At 60.4% G+C, this 18,963-nt stretch overlaps 1 protein-coding gene across 1 annotated transcript in view; it reads right to left on the reverse strand.

Annotated features, from left to right (window-relative positions):
* The window catches only part of NEURL4 (neuralized E3 ubiquitin protein ligase 4), a 48,321-nt gene that overhangs the window by 12,879 nt on the left and 16,479 nt on the right, over positions 1 to 18,963 (reverse strand). Inside the window, exons 8-21 of the mRNA XM_072920529.1 lie at positions 18,418 to 18,703; positions 16,588 to 16,769; positions 14,915 to 15,000; positions 14,639 to 14,801; positions 13,644 to 13,845; positions 11,728 to 11,804; positions 11,181 to 11,259; positions 7,743 to 7,912; positions 6,040 to 6,165; positions 4,739 to 4,884; positions 2,873 to 3,076; positions 2,171 to 2,269; positions 1,136 to 1,318; positions 349 to 486 (exon numbers count right to left, since the gene is read on the reverse strand). Coding sequence (XP_072776630.1) covers positions 349 to 486; positions 1,136 to 1,318; positions 2,171 to 2,269; positions 2,873 to 3,076; positions 4,739 to 4,884; positions 6,040 to 6,165; positions 7,743 to 7,912; positions 11,181 to 11,259; positions 11,728 to 11,804; positions 13,644 to 13,845; positions 14,639 to 14,801; positions 14,915 to 15,000; positions 16,588 to 16,769; positions 18,418 to 18,703 — 2,141 coding nt within the window. The remainder of the gene's footprint in view (positions 1 to 348; positions 487 to 1,135; positions 1,319 to 2,170; positions 2,270 to 2,872; positions 3,077 to 4,738; positions 4,885 to 6,039; positions 6,166 to 7,742; positions 7,913 to 11,180; positions 11,260 to 11,727; positions 11,805 to 13,643; positions 13,846 to 14,638; positions 14,802 to 14,914; positions 15,001 to 16,587; positions 16,770 to 18,417; positions 18,704 to 18,963) is intronic.

The following is an 18,963-nucleotide window of genomic DNA, read 5'->3' on the forward strand; positions in this document are numbered from 1 at the left end:
CATCACCACCATCCCCTATGATGTCACCGCTTCCCCTATGACGTCACCATCTCCCCAATGACGTCACCACCTTCCCAATGACGTCACCATGTTCCCCTATGACGTCACCATGTCCCCTATGACGTCACCATCTCCCTCTGTGACATCACCACCACCCCACTGCCCCGATGACGTCACGGGGGCGTGTCTGACATCACAGGGGTGCTGATGACATCACAGGGGCGCTGATGACGTCACGGGGGCTTTGATGACGTCACGGGTGGGGTTGCTGACGTCACGGGGGGGGGCTTTGATGACGTCACGGGGGGGGGGGCGCTGATGACGTCACAAGGGCCCCGATGACGTCACCTGGAAGAGGCGTCCGGGGGGGAGGGGCGGCCCCACCAGCACCAGCCCCTGGTTGTAGCTGGAGACGCGCGCGGCCGTGCGGCCCCCGTTGGACAGCAGGATGTTCTTGCCGTGGCAGCCCAGGAACCGGGGGGGACCCTGGATTGGGGAAAAAACCCAAAATTTCGGTTAAAAATGTGAAATTTGGGGTTAAAAATGTGAAATTTGGGGGTTTTGGGGATTAATAAAGGGTTAAATGGGGGAGGGGTTGCAGGATGTTCTTGCCGTGGCAGCCCAGGAACCGGGGCGGGCCCTAAATCAGGAAAAAACCCCAAAATTTAGGGATAAAACATTGAAATTTGGGGTTAAAAATGGAAAATTTGGGGATAAAACATCAAAATCTGGGGATAAAACATCAAAATTTGGGGTTAAAAATGTGAAATTTGGGAATAAAACATCAAAATTTGGGGTTAAAAATGGGGAGCAAAACTACAGCCCTCCCCCCAGTCCCCTCCCAGTCCCTCCCAGTTTGTCCCAGTTTATTCCCAGTTCCCTCCCAGTCCCCCCCAGTCCCTCCCAGTATAAACCAGTAAGCCCAAATCTCCTTTTTAACCCCTCCCAGTTCCCTCCCAGTCCCCCCCAGTCCATCCCAGTCCCTCCCAGTCCCTCCCAGTTCCCTCCCAGTTCCCTCCCAGTCCCTCCCAGTATAAACCAGTAAGCCCAAATCTCCTTTTTAACCCCTCCCAGTCCCTCCCAGTTCCCTCCCAGTCCCTCCCAGTATAAACCAGTCCCTCCCAGTTCCTCTCACCCACTCTGCGCCGTCCCCGCCGGGGTGGGGGAGGGGCGGGCTGTGGCAGGGGGAGGGGCAGGGGGTGGGGGAGGGGCTGTGGGTGGGGGAGGGGCCGTCCCCGGCCCCGCCCGCCCCTCCCCCCGCGCTGACGATGGACACGGCCGTCACGCGCCCGTACAGGTCCAGGGCCACGAAGGCGTTCTGTGACGTCACGGGGGGCGGGGCGTGATGTCAGAGGGGCGGGAGTGACGTCACGGCCCCGCCCCCCCCAGCAGCCGGGAGTGATGGGGGAGGGGTGGGAATGATGTCACACGGGGCAGCCAGGTGTGCCCAGGTGTGCCCCAGGTACCCCCAGGTGAGCCCAGGTGTGCCCCAGGTGTGACCCAGGTACCCCCAGGTGTGCCCCAGGTGTGCCCAGGTGTGCCCAGGTACCCCCCAGGTGTGCCCAGGTGTGCCCCAGGTGTGCCCAGGTACCCCCAGGTACCCCCCAGGTGTGCCCAGGTACCCCCAGGTGTGCCCAGGTGTGCCCAGGTACCCCCCAGGTGTGCCCAGGTACCCCCCAGGTGTGCCCAGGTGCCCCCAGGTGTGCCCAGGTATCCCCCAGGTGTGCCCAGGTGCCCCCAGATGTGCCCAGGTACCCCCAGGTGTGCCCAGGTGTGCATTTACCCACCCCCAGGTGCCCCCAGGTGTGTTTTGGGTGCCCCCAGGTGTGCCCAGGTGTGTTTTGGGGGTGCCCAAGTGTGCCCAGGTGAGTTTTGGGTGTTCCCAGGTGTGTTTTGGGTGTTCCCAGGTGTGTTTTGGGGGTGCCCAGGTACCCCCAGGTGTGTTTTGAGTGCCCCCAGCTGTGCCCAGGTGTGGTTTGGGTGTGCCCAGGTGTGCCCAGGTGTGTTTTGGGTGCCCCCAGGTGTGTTTTGGGTACCCCAGGTGTGCCCCAGGTGTGTTTTGGGTGCCCCCAGGTGTTCCCCAGGTGAGTTTTGGGGGTGCCCAGGTGTGCCCCAGGTGCCCCCAGGTGTCCCCAGGTGCCCCAGGTGTGTTTGGGGTGCCCGGCCGTACCTTGGCCACGCCGGTGGCCGCGGGCCCCATGTCCTGCCCGTCCACCACCAGGTGCATCGAGTCGTCGGCGCCGCGGCGCACGCCCAGACGGTTCCCCACCTGGGAAATGGCCCAAAATGTCCCAAAATTATCCCAAAATGTCCCAAAATGTCCAAAAATTATCCCCAAAATCCATCCCCAGCCGGTTCCCCACCTGGAAAATGTCAAAAATGTCCCAAAATGTCCCAAAATACCCCAAAAATCCATCCCCAGACAGTTCCCCACCTGGAACAGCCCAAATGTATCCCCAAACCATCCCCAAACCCCCCTCAGGTGACCTCAGGTGACCCCAAATCCCCTCCAGGTGACCCCAAAAACCCCCCAAGGTGACCCCAAAACTCCCTCCAGGTGAGCCCAAATCCCCCCCGAGGTGACCCCAAATCACTCCCAGGTAACCCAAAACTCGTCCCAGGTGACCCAACCCCCCCCAAGTGAGCCCAGGTGGGCCCAGGTGAGCCCAAACCGCCCAGGTGAGCCCAGGTGAGCTCAAAACCGCCCCAGGTGACCCCAAACCCCCCCAGGTGACCCCAAAACCACCCAAACTCCCCCCAGGTGAGCTCAAACCCCCCCAGGTGAGCCCAGGTGACCCCAAACCGCCCAGGTGAGCCAAGGTGAGCCCAGGTGAGCCCAGGTGACCCCAAACCCCCCCAGGTGAGCACTTACCGCGAGGCGGTCCAGGCTGACGCCGTAGTTGTGGCGCACCTGGGCGCCGTTGTGCCGCACCTCGGCCCCGCTGACCGCCCAGGTGGGCGCGGCCGGCAGGTCCAGCAGGGAGGGGGGCAGGGCGGGGGGGCCGGGGGGGGGCAGCGCCGTCAGCCCCACCCGAACTGACCCCGCCCAGCGCTCGTCCAGGGCCTCGATGCGCACCTGGGCAGGTGAGACACCCACAGGTGAGGCTGGGACACACCTGGGACACACCTGGGACACACCTGAGATACACCTGGGGGAGCCCTGACTCAGCCCCACCCGCACCGACCCCGCCCAGCGCTCATCCAGCGCCTCGATGCGCACCTGGGCAGGTGAGACAGGGACAGGTGAGGCTGGGACACACCTGGGACAGGTGAGGGACACACCTGGGACACACCTGGGACAGGTGAGGGACACACCTGGGGGAGCCCTGACTCAGCCCCACCCACACTGACCCCGCCCAGCGCTCGTCCAGCGCCTCGATGCGCACCTGGGCAGGTGAGACACACGCAGGTGAGGCTGGGACACACCTGGACAGGTGAGGGACACACCTGGGACACACCTGGGACAGGTGAGTGACACACCTGGGGGAGCCCTGACTCAGCCCCACCCACCCAGTGCTCATCCAAGGCCTCAGTGCACACCTGGGCAGGTGAGACAGGGACAGGTGAGGCTGGGACACACCTGGGACAGGTGAGGGACACACCTGGGACACACCTGGGACAGGTGAGGGACATGTCTGGGACACGCCTGGGACAGGTGAGGGACACATCTGGGACAGGTGAGGGTGAGGGGACAGCCCTGAACACACCTGGATGGGGGCGTGGCACAGGTGAGCCCAGAACTCACCTGGGAGCGTTTCAGTCACTCAGGAAAGGGGCGGGGCTTCCAAATGAGGGGTGTGGCCTATCCCCATGCCCCGCCCACCACGGCCACGCCTGTTCCCTTAAAGCGACAGCGCCCTTTTCCCACCACACCTGGGGGGCGTGGCCTGGCAGGTAACCCCACCCACCTATGGGCGTGTCCTTCACCCCACCCACTTATGCCCCACCCACGACGGCCACGCCCAATCCCTTAAAGGGACAGCGCCCTTTGGTGTGGCCTCACAGGTAACCCCACCCGCTTAAGCCCCGCCCACCACGGCCACACCCGCTCCTTAAAGCGACAGCGCCTTTTTCCTGCCTCTTATAGGGGCGTGGCCTCGCAATTAACCCCACCCACTTATGCCCCACCCAGCAGGGCCACGCCCACTCTCTTAAAGGGACAGCGACCTTTTTATTGCCCCTCTTGGGGGCGTGGCCTGGCAGGTAACCCCGCCCACAGGTGTGTCCTTCACCCCGCCTGGTTAGGCTCCGCCTACCATGGCCACGCCCATTCCCTTAAAGTGACAGCGCCGTTTTCCCGCCCCACCCACGGGCGTGTCCTTCACCCCGCCCAGTTATGCCCCGCCCACCCCGGCCACGCCCGATCCCTTAAAGCGACAGCGCCCTTTTCCCGTCCCACCCACGGGCGTGTCCTTCACCCCACCCACTTATGCCCCGCCCATCCGGACCACACCCACTCCCTTAAAGGGACAGCGTCCTTTTCCTGCCCCACCTGTGGGCATGGCCTCCAGGTAACCCCACCCCCTCAGGCCCCGCCCTAATGGCCACACCCATTCCCTTAAAGCGACAGCGCCCTTTGGTGTGGCCTCGCAGGTAACCCCACCCGCTTAAGCCCCGCCCACCACGGCCACGCCCGATCCCTTAAAGCGACAGCGCCCTTTTTATTGCCCCACCCATGGGCGTGTCCTTCACCCCGCCCACCCCGGCCACGCCCACTCCCTTAAAGGGCCCCGCCCACCTCGAAGAGCTCCCCGGGCCGCAGGTGGGAGCGGCTGAACACCAGCCCGTGGCAGTAGCCGGACACGCGCGCCGCGCTCAGGCCCTCGGCCGCCAGCGCCACGTTCTGCCCGCAGCGCCCGTGGAAGCGCTGGCACGGCCCCGGCGCTGCGGCGGGGAAATTCCAGTGTGAACCAGTGCGTCCCAGTATAGCCCAATATAACCCAGTATAATACAGTATATCCCAGTATAACCCAGTATAACCCAGTGTAACCCAGTATAACCCAGTATAACCCAGTTCCCTCCCAGTATAAACCAGTGCGTCCCAGTATAAACCAATATAACCCACCCTGTATAATCCAGTATATCCCACTATAACCCCATATAACCGAGTTCCCTCCCAGTATAACCCAGTATAACCCAGTATAACCCAGTATAACCCAGTATAACCCAGTATAACCCAGTATAACCCCATATAACCCAGTTCCCTCCCAGAATAACCCAGTATAACCCAGTTCCCTCCCAGTCCCCTCCCAGTTCCTCCCAGTTCCCTCCCAGTATAACCCAGTATAACTCAGTATAACCCAGTCCCTCCCAGTTCCCCCCAGTTCCCTCCCAGTATAACCCAGTATAACCCAGTATAACTCAGTTCCCTCCCAGTATATCCCAGTAAAACCCAGTATAACCCAGCATAACCCAGTATAACCCAGTATAACCCAGTATAACTCAGTTCCCTCCCAGTATATCCCAGTAAAACCCAGTATAACCCAGTATAAACCAGTATAACTCAGTATAACCCAGTTCCCTCCCAGTATAACCCAGTATAAACCAGTATAACCCAGTATAATCCAGTATAACCCAGTATAAACCAGTATAACTCAGTGTAACCCAGTATAACCCAGTATATCCCACTATAACCCAGTATATCCCAGTATATCCCAGTATAACCCAGTATAACGCAGTATAACCCAGGTATAACCCAGTATATCCCAGCACAACCTGTTCCCTCCCAGTACAACCCAGTATAACCCAGTATAACTCAGTTCCCTCCCAGTATATCCCAGTTTCCTCCCAGTATAACCCAGTATATCCCAGTATAACCCAGTATAGCCCAGTATATCCCAGTATAACCCAGTATAACTCAGCTCCCTCCCAGTATAACCCAGTATAACTCAATATAACCCAGTCCCCTCCCAGTCCCTCCCAGTCGCTCCCAGTTCCCTCCCAGTATAACCCAGTATAACCCAGTTCCCTCCCAGTCCCCCCCAGTCCCCCCAATCCCCTCCCAGTCCCCCCCAGTCCCTCCCAGTTCCCCAGGGGTACCTGGCGAAGGGGGCGGAGCTTTCTCAGGCCCCGCCCCCGGGCTGTGGCTGTTGTCGGTGGGTCCGGAGGCGCCGGTCAGGGACACCTGAACACACTGACCATAGAGATCCACCACGGCGTACACCTCTGGGGACAGGGGACACCTGTGTCACCTCACCTGTGTCATCTGTGTCACCTCAGTGTCACCTGTGTGTCACCTGTCACCTGTGTCACCTCCCTGTATCACCTGTGTGACCTCAGGGACACCTGAACACACTGACCGTAGAGATCCACCACGGCGTACACCTCTGGGACAGGGGACACCTGTGTCACCTGTGTCACCTCACCTGTGTCACCTCACCTGTGTCACCTGTGTGACCTCACCTGAGTGTCACCTGTGTGATCTGTGTGACCTGTGCCACCCCCCTGTGTCACCTGTGTCACCTGTGTCACCTGTCACCTGTCACCTGTGTCACCTGTGTGACCTCAGGGACACCTGAACACACTGACCATAGAGATCCACCACGGCGTACACCTCTGGGACAGGGGACAGCGGTGTCACCTCACCTGTGTCACCTGTGTCACCTGTGTCACCTGTGTCACCTCACCTGTGTCACCTGTGTCACCTGTGTCACCTGTGCCACCTGTGTCACCTCACCTGTGTCACCTGTGTCACCTGTGTCACCTGTGTCACCTGTGTGTCACCTGTGCCACCTGTGTGACCTCAGGGACACCTGAACACACTGCCCATAGAGATCCACCACGGCGTACACCTCTGGGACAGGGGACACCTGAGTGTCACCTGTGTCACCTGTGTCACCTGTGTCACCTCCCTGTGTCACCTGTGTCACCTGTGTCACCTCACCTGTGTCACCTCAGTGTCACCTGTGTCACCTGTGTCACCTGTGTGTCACCTGTGTCACCTGTGTGTCACCTGTGTGTCACCTCACCTCAGTGTCACCTGTGTCACCTCAGTGCTACCTCAGCGTCAACCTCAGGGACATCGGCCTGATGCCCCCCGATGTCCCCAATGTCCCCAATGTCCCCAATGTCCCCAAACCCCCCAGTGTCCCCAATGTCCCCAATGTCCCCAAACCCCCCAATGTCCCCAATGTCCCCAATCCCCCCAATGTCCCAATGTCTCCCCAATGTCCCCGATGTCCCCTGTCACGCCCAATGTCCCCAGTGTCCCAAATGTCCCCGATGTCCTCTGAAGTCTCCAATGTCCCCAACATCCTCAATGTCCCCACTGTCCCCAATGTCCCCATTGTCCCCAATACCCCAATGTCCCCAATGTCCCCAATGTCTCCCCAATGTCCTCAGTGTCCCAAATGTCCCCGATGTCCCCAACATCCTCAATCCCCCCAATGTCCCCAATTTCCCTAAACCCCCCATTGTCCCCAATGTCCCCAATGTCCCCAAACCCCCAAATGTCCCCAAACCCCCTGATGTCCCCAATGTCCCCATTGTCCCCCCTGTCCTTGATGTTCCCCCATGTCCCCAGTGTCCCCAGTGTCCCCAATGTCCCCAAACCCCCCATTGTCCCCAATGTCCCCATTGTACCCCGTGTCTCTGATGTTCCCCAATGTCCCCACTGTCCCCAATGTCCCTAATGTCCCCATTATCCCCAGTGTCCCCTCTGTCCCCGCTGTCCCCAACCCCCCAGTGTCCCCAAATCCCCCAATGTCCCTGCCATGTCCCCACCATGTCCCCATGTCCCATACCCGGTGGCAGCCCCGAGCAGGCCACTCCCTGGTCGGTGCCATCGATGAAGTAGCGCAGGTCCCCTCCCCCCGTGCGCATCATCCCGATCCGCGCCCCCGTGCCCAGAGCGTCCAGGTCACAGCCGTAGTTATTGCGCATGGTGTTCCCGTCCTGCATGATGGCCGTGCCACTGCGGGGACATCGGGGACATTGGGGACATTGGGGGGAATTGGGACATTGGGGACATTGGGGACATTGGGGACATTGGGGACATTGGGGGGATTGGGGGGGGTTGGGGACATTGGGGACATTGGGGACATTGGGGACATTGGGGACATTGGGGACACAGGGACAGGTCACAGCCGTAGTTATTGCGCATGGTGTTCCCGTCCTGCATGATGGCCGTGCCACTGCGGGGACATCGAGGGGACACTGGGGACATTGGGGGGACATTGGGGACATTGGGGACATCGGGGACATCGGGGACATTGGGGACATTGGGGACATCGGGGACATCGGGGACATCGGGGACATTGGGGGGACATTGGGGACATCGGGGACATCGGGGACATCGGGGACATTGGGGACATCGGGGACATCGGGGACATTGGGGACATTGGGGACATCGGGGACATTGGGGACATTGGGGGGATTGGGGACATTGGGGACACTGACGGGATTTGGGGACATTGGAGATATTGGGGGAATTGGGGACATTGGGGAATATTGGGGACATTGGGGATGTTGGGGACATTGATGAGATTTGGGGACATTTGAGGACATTGGGAAAAAATGGGAGAAAAATGGAAGAAATGAGATTGGGGACATTGGGGACATTGGGGACATCTGGGGGATTGGGGATGTTGGAGGGATTGGGGACATTAAGGGGATTGAGGACGTTGGGGACATTGGGGGATATTGGGGATATTGGGTGGATTGGGGGCATTGGGGACATCGGGGACACTGGGGACATTGGGGACATTGGGGACACAAGGACAGGTCACAGCCGTAGTTATTGCGCATGGTGTTCCCGTCCTGCATGATGGCCGTGCCGCTGCGGGGACATCGAGGGGACATTGGGGACATTGGGGACACTGGGGACATTGGGGACATTGGGGACATTGGGGACATTGGGGACATTGGGGACACTGGGGACATTCGGGGGGATTGGGGACATTGGGGACATTGGGGTGATTGGGGACATTGGGGACATTGGGGACATTGGGGGGATTGGGGGGATTGGGGACATTGGGGACATTGGGGACATCGGGGACATCGGGGACATTGGGGACAGTGGGGGGATTGGGGTCATTGGGGACATTGGGGACATTGGGGACATTGGGGGGATTGGGGGGATTGGGGGGACATTGGGGACATCAGGGACACTGGGGACATTGGGGACATTGGGGACATTGGGGACATTGGGGACATTGGGGACATCGGGGACATTGGGGACATTGGGGACATTGGGGGGATTGGGGACGTTGGGGACATCGGGGACATCGGGGACATCGGGGACATTGGGGACAGTGGGGGGATTGGGGTCATTGGGGACATTGGGGACATTGGGGACATTGGGGGGATTGGGGACGTTGGGGACATCGGGGACATCGGGGACATCGGGGACATTGGGGACATTGGGGACATTGGGGTCATTGGGGACATTGGGGACATTGGGGACATTGGGGACATTGGGGACATCGGGGACATTGGGGACATTGGGGACACAGGGACAGGTCACAGCCGTAGTTATTGCGCATGGTGTTCCCGTCCTGCATGATGGCCGTGCCACTGCGGGGACATCGGGGGACACTGGGGACATTGGGGACATTGGGGACATTGGGGACATTGGGGGGATTGGGGACATTGGGGACATTGGGGACATTGGGGACATTGGGGACACAGGGACAGGTCACAGCCGTAGTTATTGCGCATGGTGTTCCCGTCCTGCATGATGGCCGTGCCACTGCGGGGACATTGGGGACATTGGGGACATTGGGGACATCGGGGGGATTGGGGACATTGGGGGGATTGGGGACATTGGGGACAGTGGGGGGATTGGGGACATTGGGGACATCGGGGACATTGGGGACATTGGGGGGATTGGGGACATTGGGGACATCGGGGACATCGGGGACATTGGGGACATTGGGGACATTGGGGGGATTGGGGACATTGGGGACATCGGGGACATTGGGGACATTGGGGGGATTGGGGACATTGGGGACATCGGGGACATCGGGGACATTGGGGACATTGGGGACATTGGGGACATCGGGGACATTGGGGACATCGGGGACATCGGGGACATTGGGGACATTGGGGACATTGGGGGGATTGGGGACATCGGGGGAATTGGGGACATTGGGGGGATTGGGGACATTGGGGACATTGGGTGTTGGGGACATTGGGGACATTGGGGACACCGTGGGGACACAGCTCTGACACAGCCATGGGGACACAGGGACACCTCAGTGGGGACAAGGCCATGGGGACACACGGGGACCCTTGGGGACACACGGGGACCCTTGGGGACACCTGGGGACCTTTGGGGACAATCAGGGACCCTCAGGGAACCCTGTGACCCTGCAGAACACCTTGGGGACATCGGTGACCTCTTGGGGACACCCAGGACAGGAGGGACAAACAGAGACCCCCGGGTGACCCCGGTGGGCCCCTGGGGACATTGGTGGCCCCCTGGGGACATTGGTGGCCCAGGTGACCCCGGTGGCCCCTTGGGGACATTGGTGTCCCCAGGTGACCCAGGTGGCCCCTTGGGGACATTGGTGGCCCCCTGGGGACATTGGTGGCCCCAGGTGACCCCGGTGGCCCCCATGGGGACATTGGTGGCCCCAGGTGACCCCGGTGACCCCCTGGGGACATTGGTGGCCCCAGGTGACCCCGGTGGCCCCCTGGGGACATTGGTGGCCCCAGGTGACCCCGGTGGCCCCAGATGACCCCGGTGGCCCCCCGGGGACATTGGTGGCCCCAGGTGACCCAGGTGGCCCCGTGGGGACATTGGTGGCCCCCTGATGACATTGGTGGCCCAGGTGACCCTGGTGGCCCCCTGGGGACATTGGTGGCCCCAGGTGACCCCAGTGGCCCCCTGGGGACATTGGTGGCCCCAGGTGACCCCAGGTGGCCCCTTGGGGACATTGGTGGCCCCAGGTGACCCCGGTGGCCCCAGGTGACCCCGGTGGCCCCTTGGGGACATTGGTGGCTCCAGGTGACCCCGGTGTTCCCTTGGGGACATTGGTGGCCCCAGGTGACCCCGGTGGCCCCCTGGGGACATTGGTGTCCCCCTGGGGACATTGGTGGCCCCAGGTGACCCCGGTGGCCCCTTGGTGACATTGGTGGCCCAGGTGACCCCGGTGGCCCCAGGTGACCCCGGTGGCCCCGTGGGGACATTGGTGGCCCCAGGTGACCCCGGTGGCCCCAGGTGACTCCGGTGTCCCCACCTGAGCATCCAGGTGTCGTAGTCGATGTCCGTCATGGTGTTGGGGAACTCCAGGTCCTCGGGGCGGATGGCGGTGACACCTGAGGGGACACGGGGACACCGCTGTCACCCCGTGTGTCCCCCGGTGTCCCCGAGGTCCCCAATGTCCCCAAATGTCCCCAATGTCCCCAACCCCCAATATCCCCAAATGTCCTCGATGTCCTCAATGTCCCAAATGTCCCCAATCCCCTCTAATGTGCCCCAAATGTCCCCCAAATGTCCTCCCAATGTCCCCTCAATGTCCCCAATGTCCCAAATGTCCCCAAATGTCCCCCAATATCCCCCAATGTCCCAAACCCCCTCAAGGTCCCCAATGTCCCCTCAGTGTCCCCAAACCCCCTCAATGTCCCCAATGTCCCCAATGTCCCCTCAATGTCCCCAAACACCCCAAATGTCCCCAAATGTCCCCCAATATCCCCCAATGTCCCAAATGCCCACAATGTCCCCGATGTCCCCAATGTCCCCTCAGTGTCCCCAATGTCCCCTCAGTGTCCCCAATGTCCCCTCACCGGCCTCGATGGACCCCGACCATCGATCCACCATCTTCTGGATGACGATCTCGAACAGCTCCCCGTCCCGCAGGGCCCTGCACCCCAAAAATCACCCCAAAAATTACCCCAAAAATGGGGAAATGACCCCAAAAATCACCCCAAAAATGGGGAAATTACCCCAAAAATCACCTCAAACCCACAGCTCCCCGTCCCGCAGGGCCCTGCACCCCAAAAACGGGGAAATTACCCCAAAAATCACCCCAAAAATCACCTCAAACCCACAGCTCCCCGTCCCGCAGGGCCCTGCACCCCAAAAATGGGGAAATTACCCCAAAAATCACCCCAAAAATGGAGAAATTACCCCAAAAATCACCCCAAACCCACAGCTCCCCGTCCCGCAGGGCCCTGCACCCCAAAAACGGGGAAATTACCCCAAAAATCACCCCAAACCCACAGCTCCCCGTTCCCGCAGGGCCCTGGGACACCCCGAAAACGGGGAAATGACCCCAAAAATGGGGAAATTATCCCAAAAATCAGAGTGAGGTCACCCCAAAAATGGGGAAATGACCCCAAAAATGGGGAAATTATCCCAAAAATCAGAGCGAGGACACCCCAAAAATGGGGAAATGACCCCAAAAATGGGGAAATGACCCCAAAAATGGGAAATGACCCCAAAAATGGGACACCCAAAAACCGATAAATGGTTGGGTTTGGGGCGGGTTTGGGGAATTTAATGGGTTTTTTTGGGATTTTAACGGGTTTTTTGGGATTTTAACGGGGTTTTTTTGGGATTTCACAATTTCACAGTTCCTGGGTGGATTTTTTTGGGGATTTTTTTGGGATTTGGGATATTTTCAGGTTCCCTCACCGGTTGGAGATGACGATGGCGTTGTTGAACTCGGAGCGGCCGCTCTGCCGGGGTTTGGGGTTTGGTTTGGGGATTTTAATGGGATTTTTTGGGATTTTAACAGGGTTTTTTGGGATTTTAATGGGATTTTTTGGGGAATTTCACAATTCCGGTGTTCCTGGGTGGATTTTTTTGGGGATTTTTTTGGGGATTTTTTTGGGGATTTTTTTGGGATTTGGGATATTTTCAGGATCCCTCACCGGTTGGAGATGACGATGGCGTCGTTGAACTCGGAGCGGCCGCTCTGCCATGGTTTGGTTTGGGGTTGGGATTGGGGGATTTTTTTGGGGAATTTCACAATTCTGGTGCTCCTGGGTGGATTTTTTTGGGGATTTTTTTGGGGATTTTTTTGGGGATTTTTTTGGGATTTGGGATATTTTCAGGATCCCTCACCGGTTGGAGATGACGATGGCGTCGTTGAACTCGGAGCAGCCGCTCTGACAGGGGTTGGGATTTGGGGGATTTTTTGGGGGATTTCACAATTCCGGTGTTCCTGGGTGGATTTTTTTGGGGATTTTTTTGGGGATTTTTTTGGGGATTTTTTTGGGGATTTTTTTGGGGATTTTTTTGGGGATTTTTTTGGGATTTGGGATATTTTCAGGATCCCTCACCGGTTGGAGATGACGATGGCGTCGTTGAACTCGGAGCAGCCGCTCTGACAGGGGTTGGGATTTGGGGGATTTTTTGGGGGATTTCACAATTCCGGTGTTCCTGGGTGGATTTTTTTGGGGATTTTTTTGGGGATTTTTTTGGGGATTTTTTTGGGGATTTTTTTGGGGATTTTTTTGGGGATTTTTTTGGGATTTGGGATATTTTCAGGATCCCTCACCGGTTGGAGATGACGATGGCGTCGTTGAACTCGGAGCGGCAGTTCTGGCGCAGCACCGGGGTTGGGTTTGGGGTTGGGATTGGGGGATTCTTTTGGGATTTCACCATTTTGGGGCTCCTGGGTGGATTTTTTTGGGGATTTTTTTGGGGATTTTTTTTGGGATTTTTTGGGATTTGGGACATTTTCGGGACCCCTCACCGGTTGGAGATGACGATGGCGTCGTTGAACTCGGAGCGGCAGTTCTGGCGCAGCGCGGTGCGGCCGCCGTTGGTGATGACGGCGTTGGCGCCGTGCAGCCGGTGGAAGCGCAGGTCGCTCGGGGACGCGCCCGGGGACGCGCCCTCGGGGCTGCCACCGCCGCTGTCACCCTCCGAGCTGTCCCCAACCAGCGCCGCCACCTCTGGGGACACGCGGAGGGGGCTGGGCCACGGCTGGCTGGCACGGCCCCCGTGTCCCCGGTGTCCCCAGTGCTCTCCGTGTCCCAAATGCTCTCCATGTCCCCAATGGCCCCAATGTTCTCCATGTCCCCAAATGTCCCCAGTGTTCTCCGTGTCCCAAATGTCCCCAATGGTCTTCATGTCCCCGGTGTCCCCAATGTCCTCCATGTCCCCAAAAGTCCCAAATGCTCTCCATGTCCCCAATGTCCCCAGAGTTCTCCATGTCCCAAATGTCCCCAATGTCCCCAATGTTCTCCATGTCCCAAATGTCCCCAATGCTCTCCGTGTCCCCAAATGTCCCCAATGTCCCCAATGTCCCCAGTGTTCTCCATGTCCCCAAAGTTCTCCATGTCCCCAAATGTCCCCAATGCTCTCCATGTCCTCAGTGTCCCCAATGTCCCCAATGTCCCCATTTTCCCCAATGTCCCCCAATGTCCCCAAAGCCCTCAATGCCCCCAATCTCTCAATGTCCCCAAAGTCTCCAACGCCCCAAATAACCCAAATGTCCCCCAATGTCCCCAATGCCCCCAATGTCCCCAGTGTCCCCAGTGTCCCCGGTGTCCCCAGAGGTGTCACCCACCTCCCTCCTCCACGATGGTGGCCTGTGCCGCCTGCCCGTACAGGTCCTGACCCCAATGTCCCCAATCCCCCCAATGTCCCCAATGTCTCCTCTGTCCCACTGTCCCCAATGTCCCCAATCCCCCCAATGTCCCCAGTGTCCCCAGTGTCCCCGGTGTCCCCAGAGGTGTCACCCACCTCCCTCCTCCACGATGGTGGCCTGTGCCGCCTGTCCGTACAGGTCCACCACGGCGTAGACGTTGGGGGGCACGTTCCAGGCGGCCGGGCCCTGGGGGACGCCGTTGACGAAGAAGTGCAGGGTCCCGTCGTCCCTGCGCACCACCCCCACCGTGTCCCCCGCCTGTGGGGACAGTGTCACCGCCACCGCTGGCACCGGGGCGTGGTGGCGTGGTGGCCGTGGTGGCCGTGGTGGCCGTGGTGGCCGTGGTGGCCGCGGTGGCCACGGGGTCCCACCTTGAGGCGGTCCAGGTTGTGGCCGTACTCGTCCAGCACGGTGGTGCCGTTGTGCATGACCCCGTTACCGGTCATCATCCACGTGCCTGGGGACAGTGGGGACAGTGGGGACATCAGGGGGACAGTGGGGACATTGGGGATGTTGGGGGGATTGGGGACATTGGGGGGATTGGGGACAGTGGGGACATCGGGGGGACTGGGGACATTGGGGACATTGGGGACATTGGGGATGTTGGGGATGTTGGGGACATTGGGGGGACATTGGGGACATTGGGGACATTGGGGACATTGGGGACACTGGGGACATTGGGGACATTGGGGACATTGGGGACATTGGGGGGATTGGGGACATTGGGGACATTGGGGACATTGGGGACATTGGGGACATTGGGGACACTGGGGGGATTGGGGACATCGGGGGGACATTGGGGACATTGGGGACATTGGGGACACTGGGGACAGTGGGGACGTTGGGGGGACTGGGGACACTGGGGACATCAGGGGGATAGGGGACATTGGGGACACTGGGGACATTTAGGGGATTGGGGACATTGGGGACACTGGGGACAGTGCAGACATCAGGGGGACTGGGGACATTGGGGACATTGGGGACGTTGGGGACATTTGGGACATTGGGGTCATTGGGGACATTGGAGACATCATGGGACAGGGAGGACATTGGGGACATCAGGGGACAGTGGGGACAGTGGGGACAGCAGGGGGATTGGGGACATCGGGGGGGACTGGGGACAGTGGGGACATTGGGGGGACATTGGGGACATTGGGGATATTGGGGATGTTGGGGACATTGGGGACATTGGGGACATTGGGGACATCAGGGTACCGGGGACATTGGGGACATTGGGGGGACTGAGGACACTGGGGACATTGGGGACATCAGGTGACATCGGGGGGGGATTGGGGACACTGAGGACATCAGGGGACAGTGGGGACAGTGAGGACATTGGGGGGATTTGGGACACTGGAGACATTGGGGACATCAGGGGGATAGGGGACATTGAGGATACTGAGGACATTGGGGATGTTGGGGACATTGAGGGGACACTGGGGATGTTGGGAACATCACTGGGATTGTTCATGGAAATGTCACCTCTGGGACATAGGGATGTGTCACCTTGAGGACACAGGTGACACTGAGGTGACACTGAGGTGACACAGGTGACACACCTGAGCGCAGGTTGGTCATGGTGGAGGGCAGCTGCAGGTAGGCGGGGTTGGGATGGGGACACTGAGGGGACCCTGACATGGCACAGGTGACACTGAGGTGACACAGGTGACACAGGTGACACAGGTGACACACAGGTGACACAGGTGACACAGGTGACACACCTGAGCGCAGGTTGGTCATGGTGGATGGCAGCTGCAGGTAGGTGGGGTTGGGATGGGGACACTGAGGTGACACTGACATGGCACAGGTGGCACTGAGGTGACACTGAGGTGACACTGAGGTGACACTGAGGTGACACAGGTGACACAGGTGACACAGGTGACACTGAGGTGACACAGGTGACACAGGTAGGTGACACACCTGAGCGCAGGTTGGTCATGGTGGATGGCAGCTGCAGGTAGGTGGGGTTGGGATGGGGACAGTGAGGTGACACTGAGGTGACACTGAGGTGGCACAGGTGACACAGGTGACACAGGTGACACACCTGAGCGCAGGTTGGTCATGGTCGATGGCAGCTGCAGGTAGGCCGGGTTGTGGGTGGTGACGCCGATCTCGATGGACCCCGCCCACTTGTCCACCATCTTGTCCAGCCGCACCTGGAACAGCTCGTTGTCCCCGAGGGGCCGCGCGCTCAGCACCACGCCGTGGTTGAAGTCGTCGGTGGCACTGGGGACATGGGGACAATGGGGACAGCGGTGTCACCACGGGGACAGCGGGGACACGGAGACACCATGGGGACAGCAGTGTCACCACGGGGACAGTGGGGACATGGGGACAGCGGTGTCACCACGGGGACAATGGGGACACCATGGGGACAGCAGTGTCACCACAGGGACAGCGGGGACATGGGGACAGCGGTGTCACCACGGGGACACAGGGACATGGGGACACAGGGACACCACAGGGACACTCGTTGTCCCCGAGGGGCCGCGCGCTCAGCACCACGCCGTGGTTGAAGTCGTCGGTGGCACTGGGGACATGGGGACAGCAGTGTCACCACGGGGACATGGGGACACGGGGACATTGGCGACATGGGGACAGCAGTGTCACCACGGGGACATGGGGACAATGGGGACAGCGGGGACATGGGGACAGCGGTATCACCGTGGGGACATTGGGGACATGGGGGACAGCGGGGACATGGGGACAGCGGTGTCACCCTGGGGACACAGGGACACTCATTGTCCCCGAGGGGCCGCGCGCTCAGCACCACGCCGTGGTTGAAGTCGTCGGTGGCACTGGGGACATGGGGACATGGGGACAGCAGTGTCACCACGGGGACATTGGGGACATGGGGACACTGAGGACACCACAGGGACACTCATTGTCCCCGAGGGGCCGCGCGCTCAGCACCACGCCGTGGTTGAAGTCATCGGTGGCACTGGGGACATGGGGACAGCGGTGTCACCGCGGGGACAGCGGGGACACGGGGACAGCGGGGACATGGGGACAGTGGTGTCACCGTGGGGACATGGGGACAGCGGTGTCACCACGGGAACATCGGGGACAGTGGGGACAAGGTCCCCAATTCCACCACTGTCCCCCTGCCTTCCCCAATGTCCCCAACGTCCCCAGTGTCACCAACATCCCCAGTGTCCTCGTGGTCACTCATTATGGCCGCAGCGCTGTCCAGCCCTTGCTGACTCCAATGTCCCCAATGTCCCCCTGTTCACCTCAGTGTCCCCAATGTCCCCAATGTCCTCAGTGTCCCCAATGTCCCCAATGTCCCCAATGTCCTCAGTGTCCCCAATGTCCCCAATGTCCCCAATGTCCTCAGTGTCCCCAATGTCCCCAATCCCCCTGATGTCCCCGGTGTCCCCAATTCCCCCCCGTCCCCGTGGTCACTCACTGCGGCCACAGCGCTGTCCGGCCCTCGTTGACCTCAATGTCCCCAGTGTCCCCAATCCCCCCAATGTCCCCAATGTCCCCCCAGTGCCCGCAATGTCCCCAATCCCTCCAATCCCCCCAATGTCCCCAATGTCCCCAATGTCCCCAATCCCCCCAGTGTCCCCAATCCCCCCAACGCCCCCAGTGTCCCCAGTGTCCCCAATGTCCCCCATCCCCGCAGTCACTCACTGTGGCCGCAGCGCCGTCTGGTCCTTGTTGACCCCAATGTCCCCAATGTCCCCCTGCTCACCCCAATGTCCCCAATGTCCCCAATGTCCCCAATCTCCCCAATCCCCCCAGTGTCCCCCTCCTCATGCCAATGTCCCCAATGTCCCCAATCCCCCCAATCCCCCCAATCCCCCCAATCCCCCCAGTGTCCCCATGTCCCCAACGCCCCCAGTGTCCCCCCGTCCCCGCGGTCACTCACTGCGGCCGCAGCGCCGTCCGGCCCTCGTTGACCACGGCCGCCTTCTGGCCGCAGTTGGGGTGGAAGAGGAGCCGCGGCGGCGGCGCGGTGGCGGCGGTGGCGGCGGCGGTGGCGCGGTGGCGCGGTGTCCCCGCTGTCCCCTCGGGGGACAGGGCGCGCAGGATGGCGTTGTTGCGGCGCAGGCGGTCGCTGTGGTTGTGGTTGTGCACGATGGTCACCTTGACGGCCATCCCGTACAGGTCCACCACGCCGTACACCACCTGCGGCGTCAGCGAGGTGGCCACGCCTGCGGAGGGACAGTGGGGACACCTCGGGGACATGGGGACAGTGGGGACACCTCGGGGACACCAGGGACAGCAGGGACATCGTGGTGGCATCAGGGACACGGGGACAGAAGGGACATCGTGGTGGCACCACGGACATGGGGACAGCAGGGACACGGTGGTGGCACCGGGGACACAGGGACAGCAGGGACGTGGTGGTGGCACCGGGGACACGGTGGGGACACGGTGATGGTGGCACCAGGGACACAGTGGGGACACCACG

The sequence above is a fragment of the Taeniopygia guttata genome, chromosome 32, assembly GCF_048771995.1.
Source record: "Taeniopygia guttata chromosome 32, bTaeGut7.mat, whole genome shotgun sequence".
In the NCBI taxonomy this organism is placed as follows: domain Eukaryota; kingdom Metazoa; phylum Chordata; class Aves; order Passeriformes; family Estrildidae; genus Taeniopygia; species Taeniopygia guttata.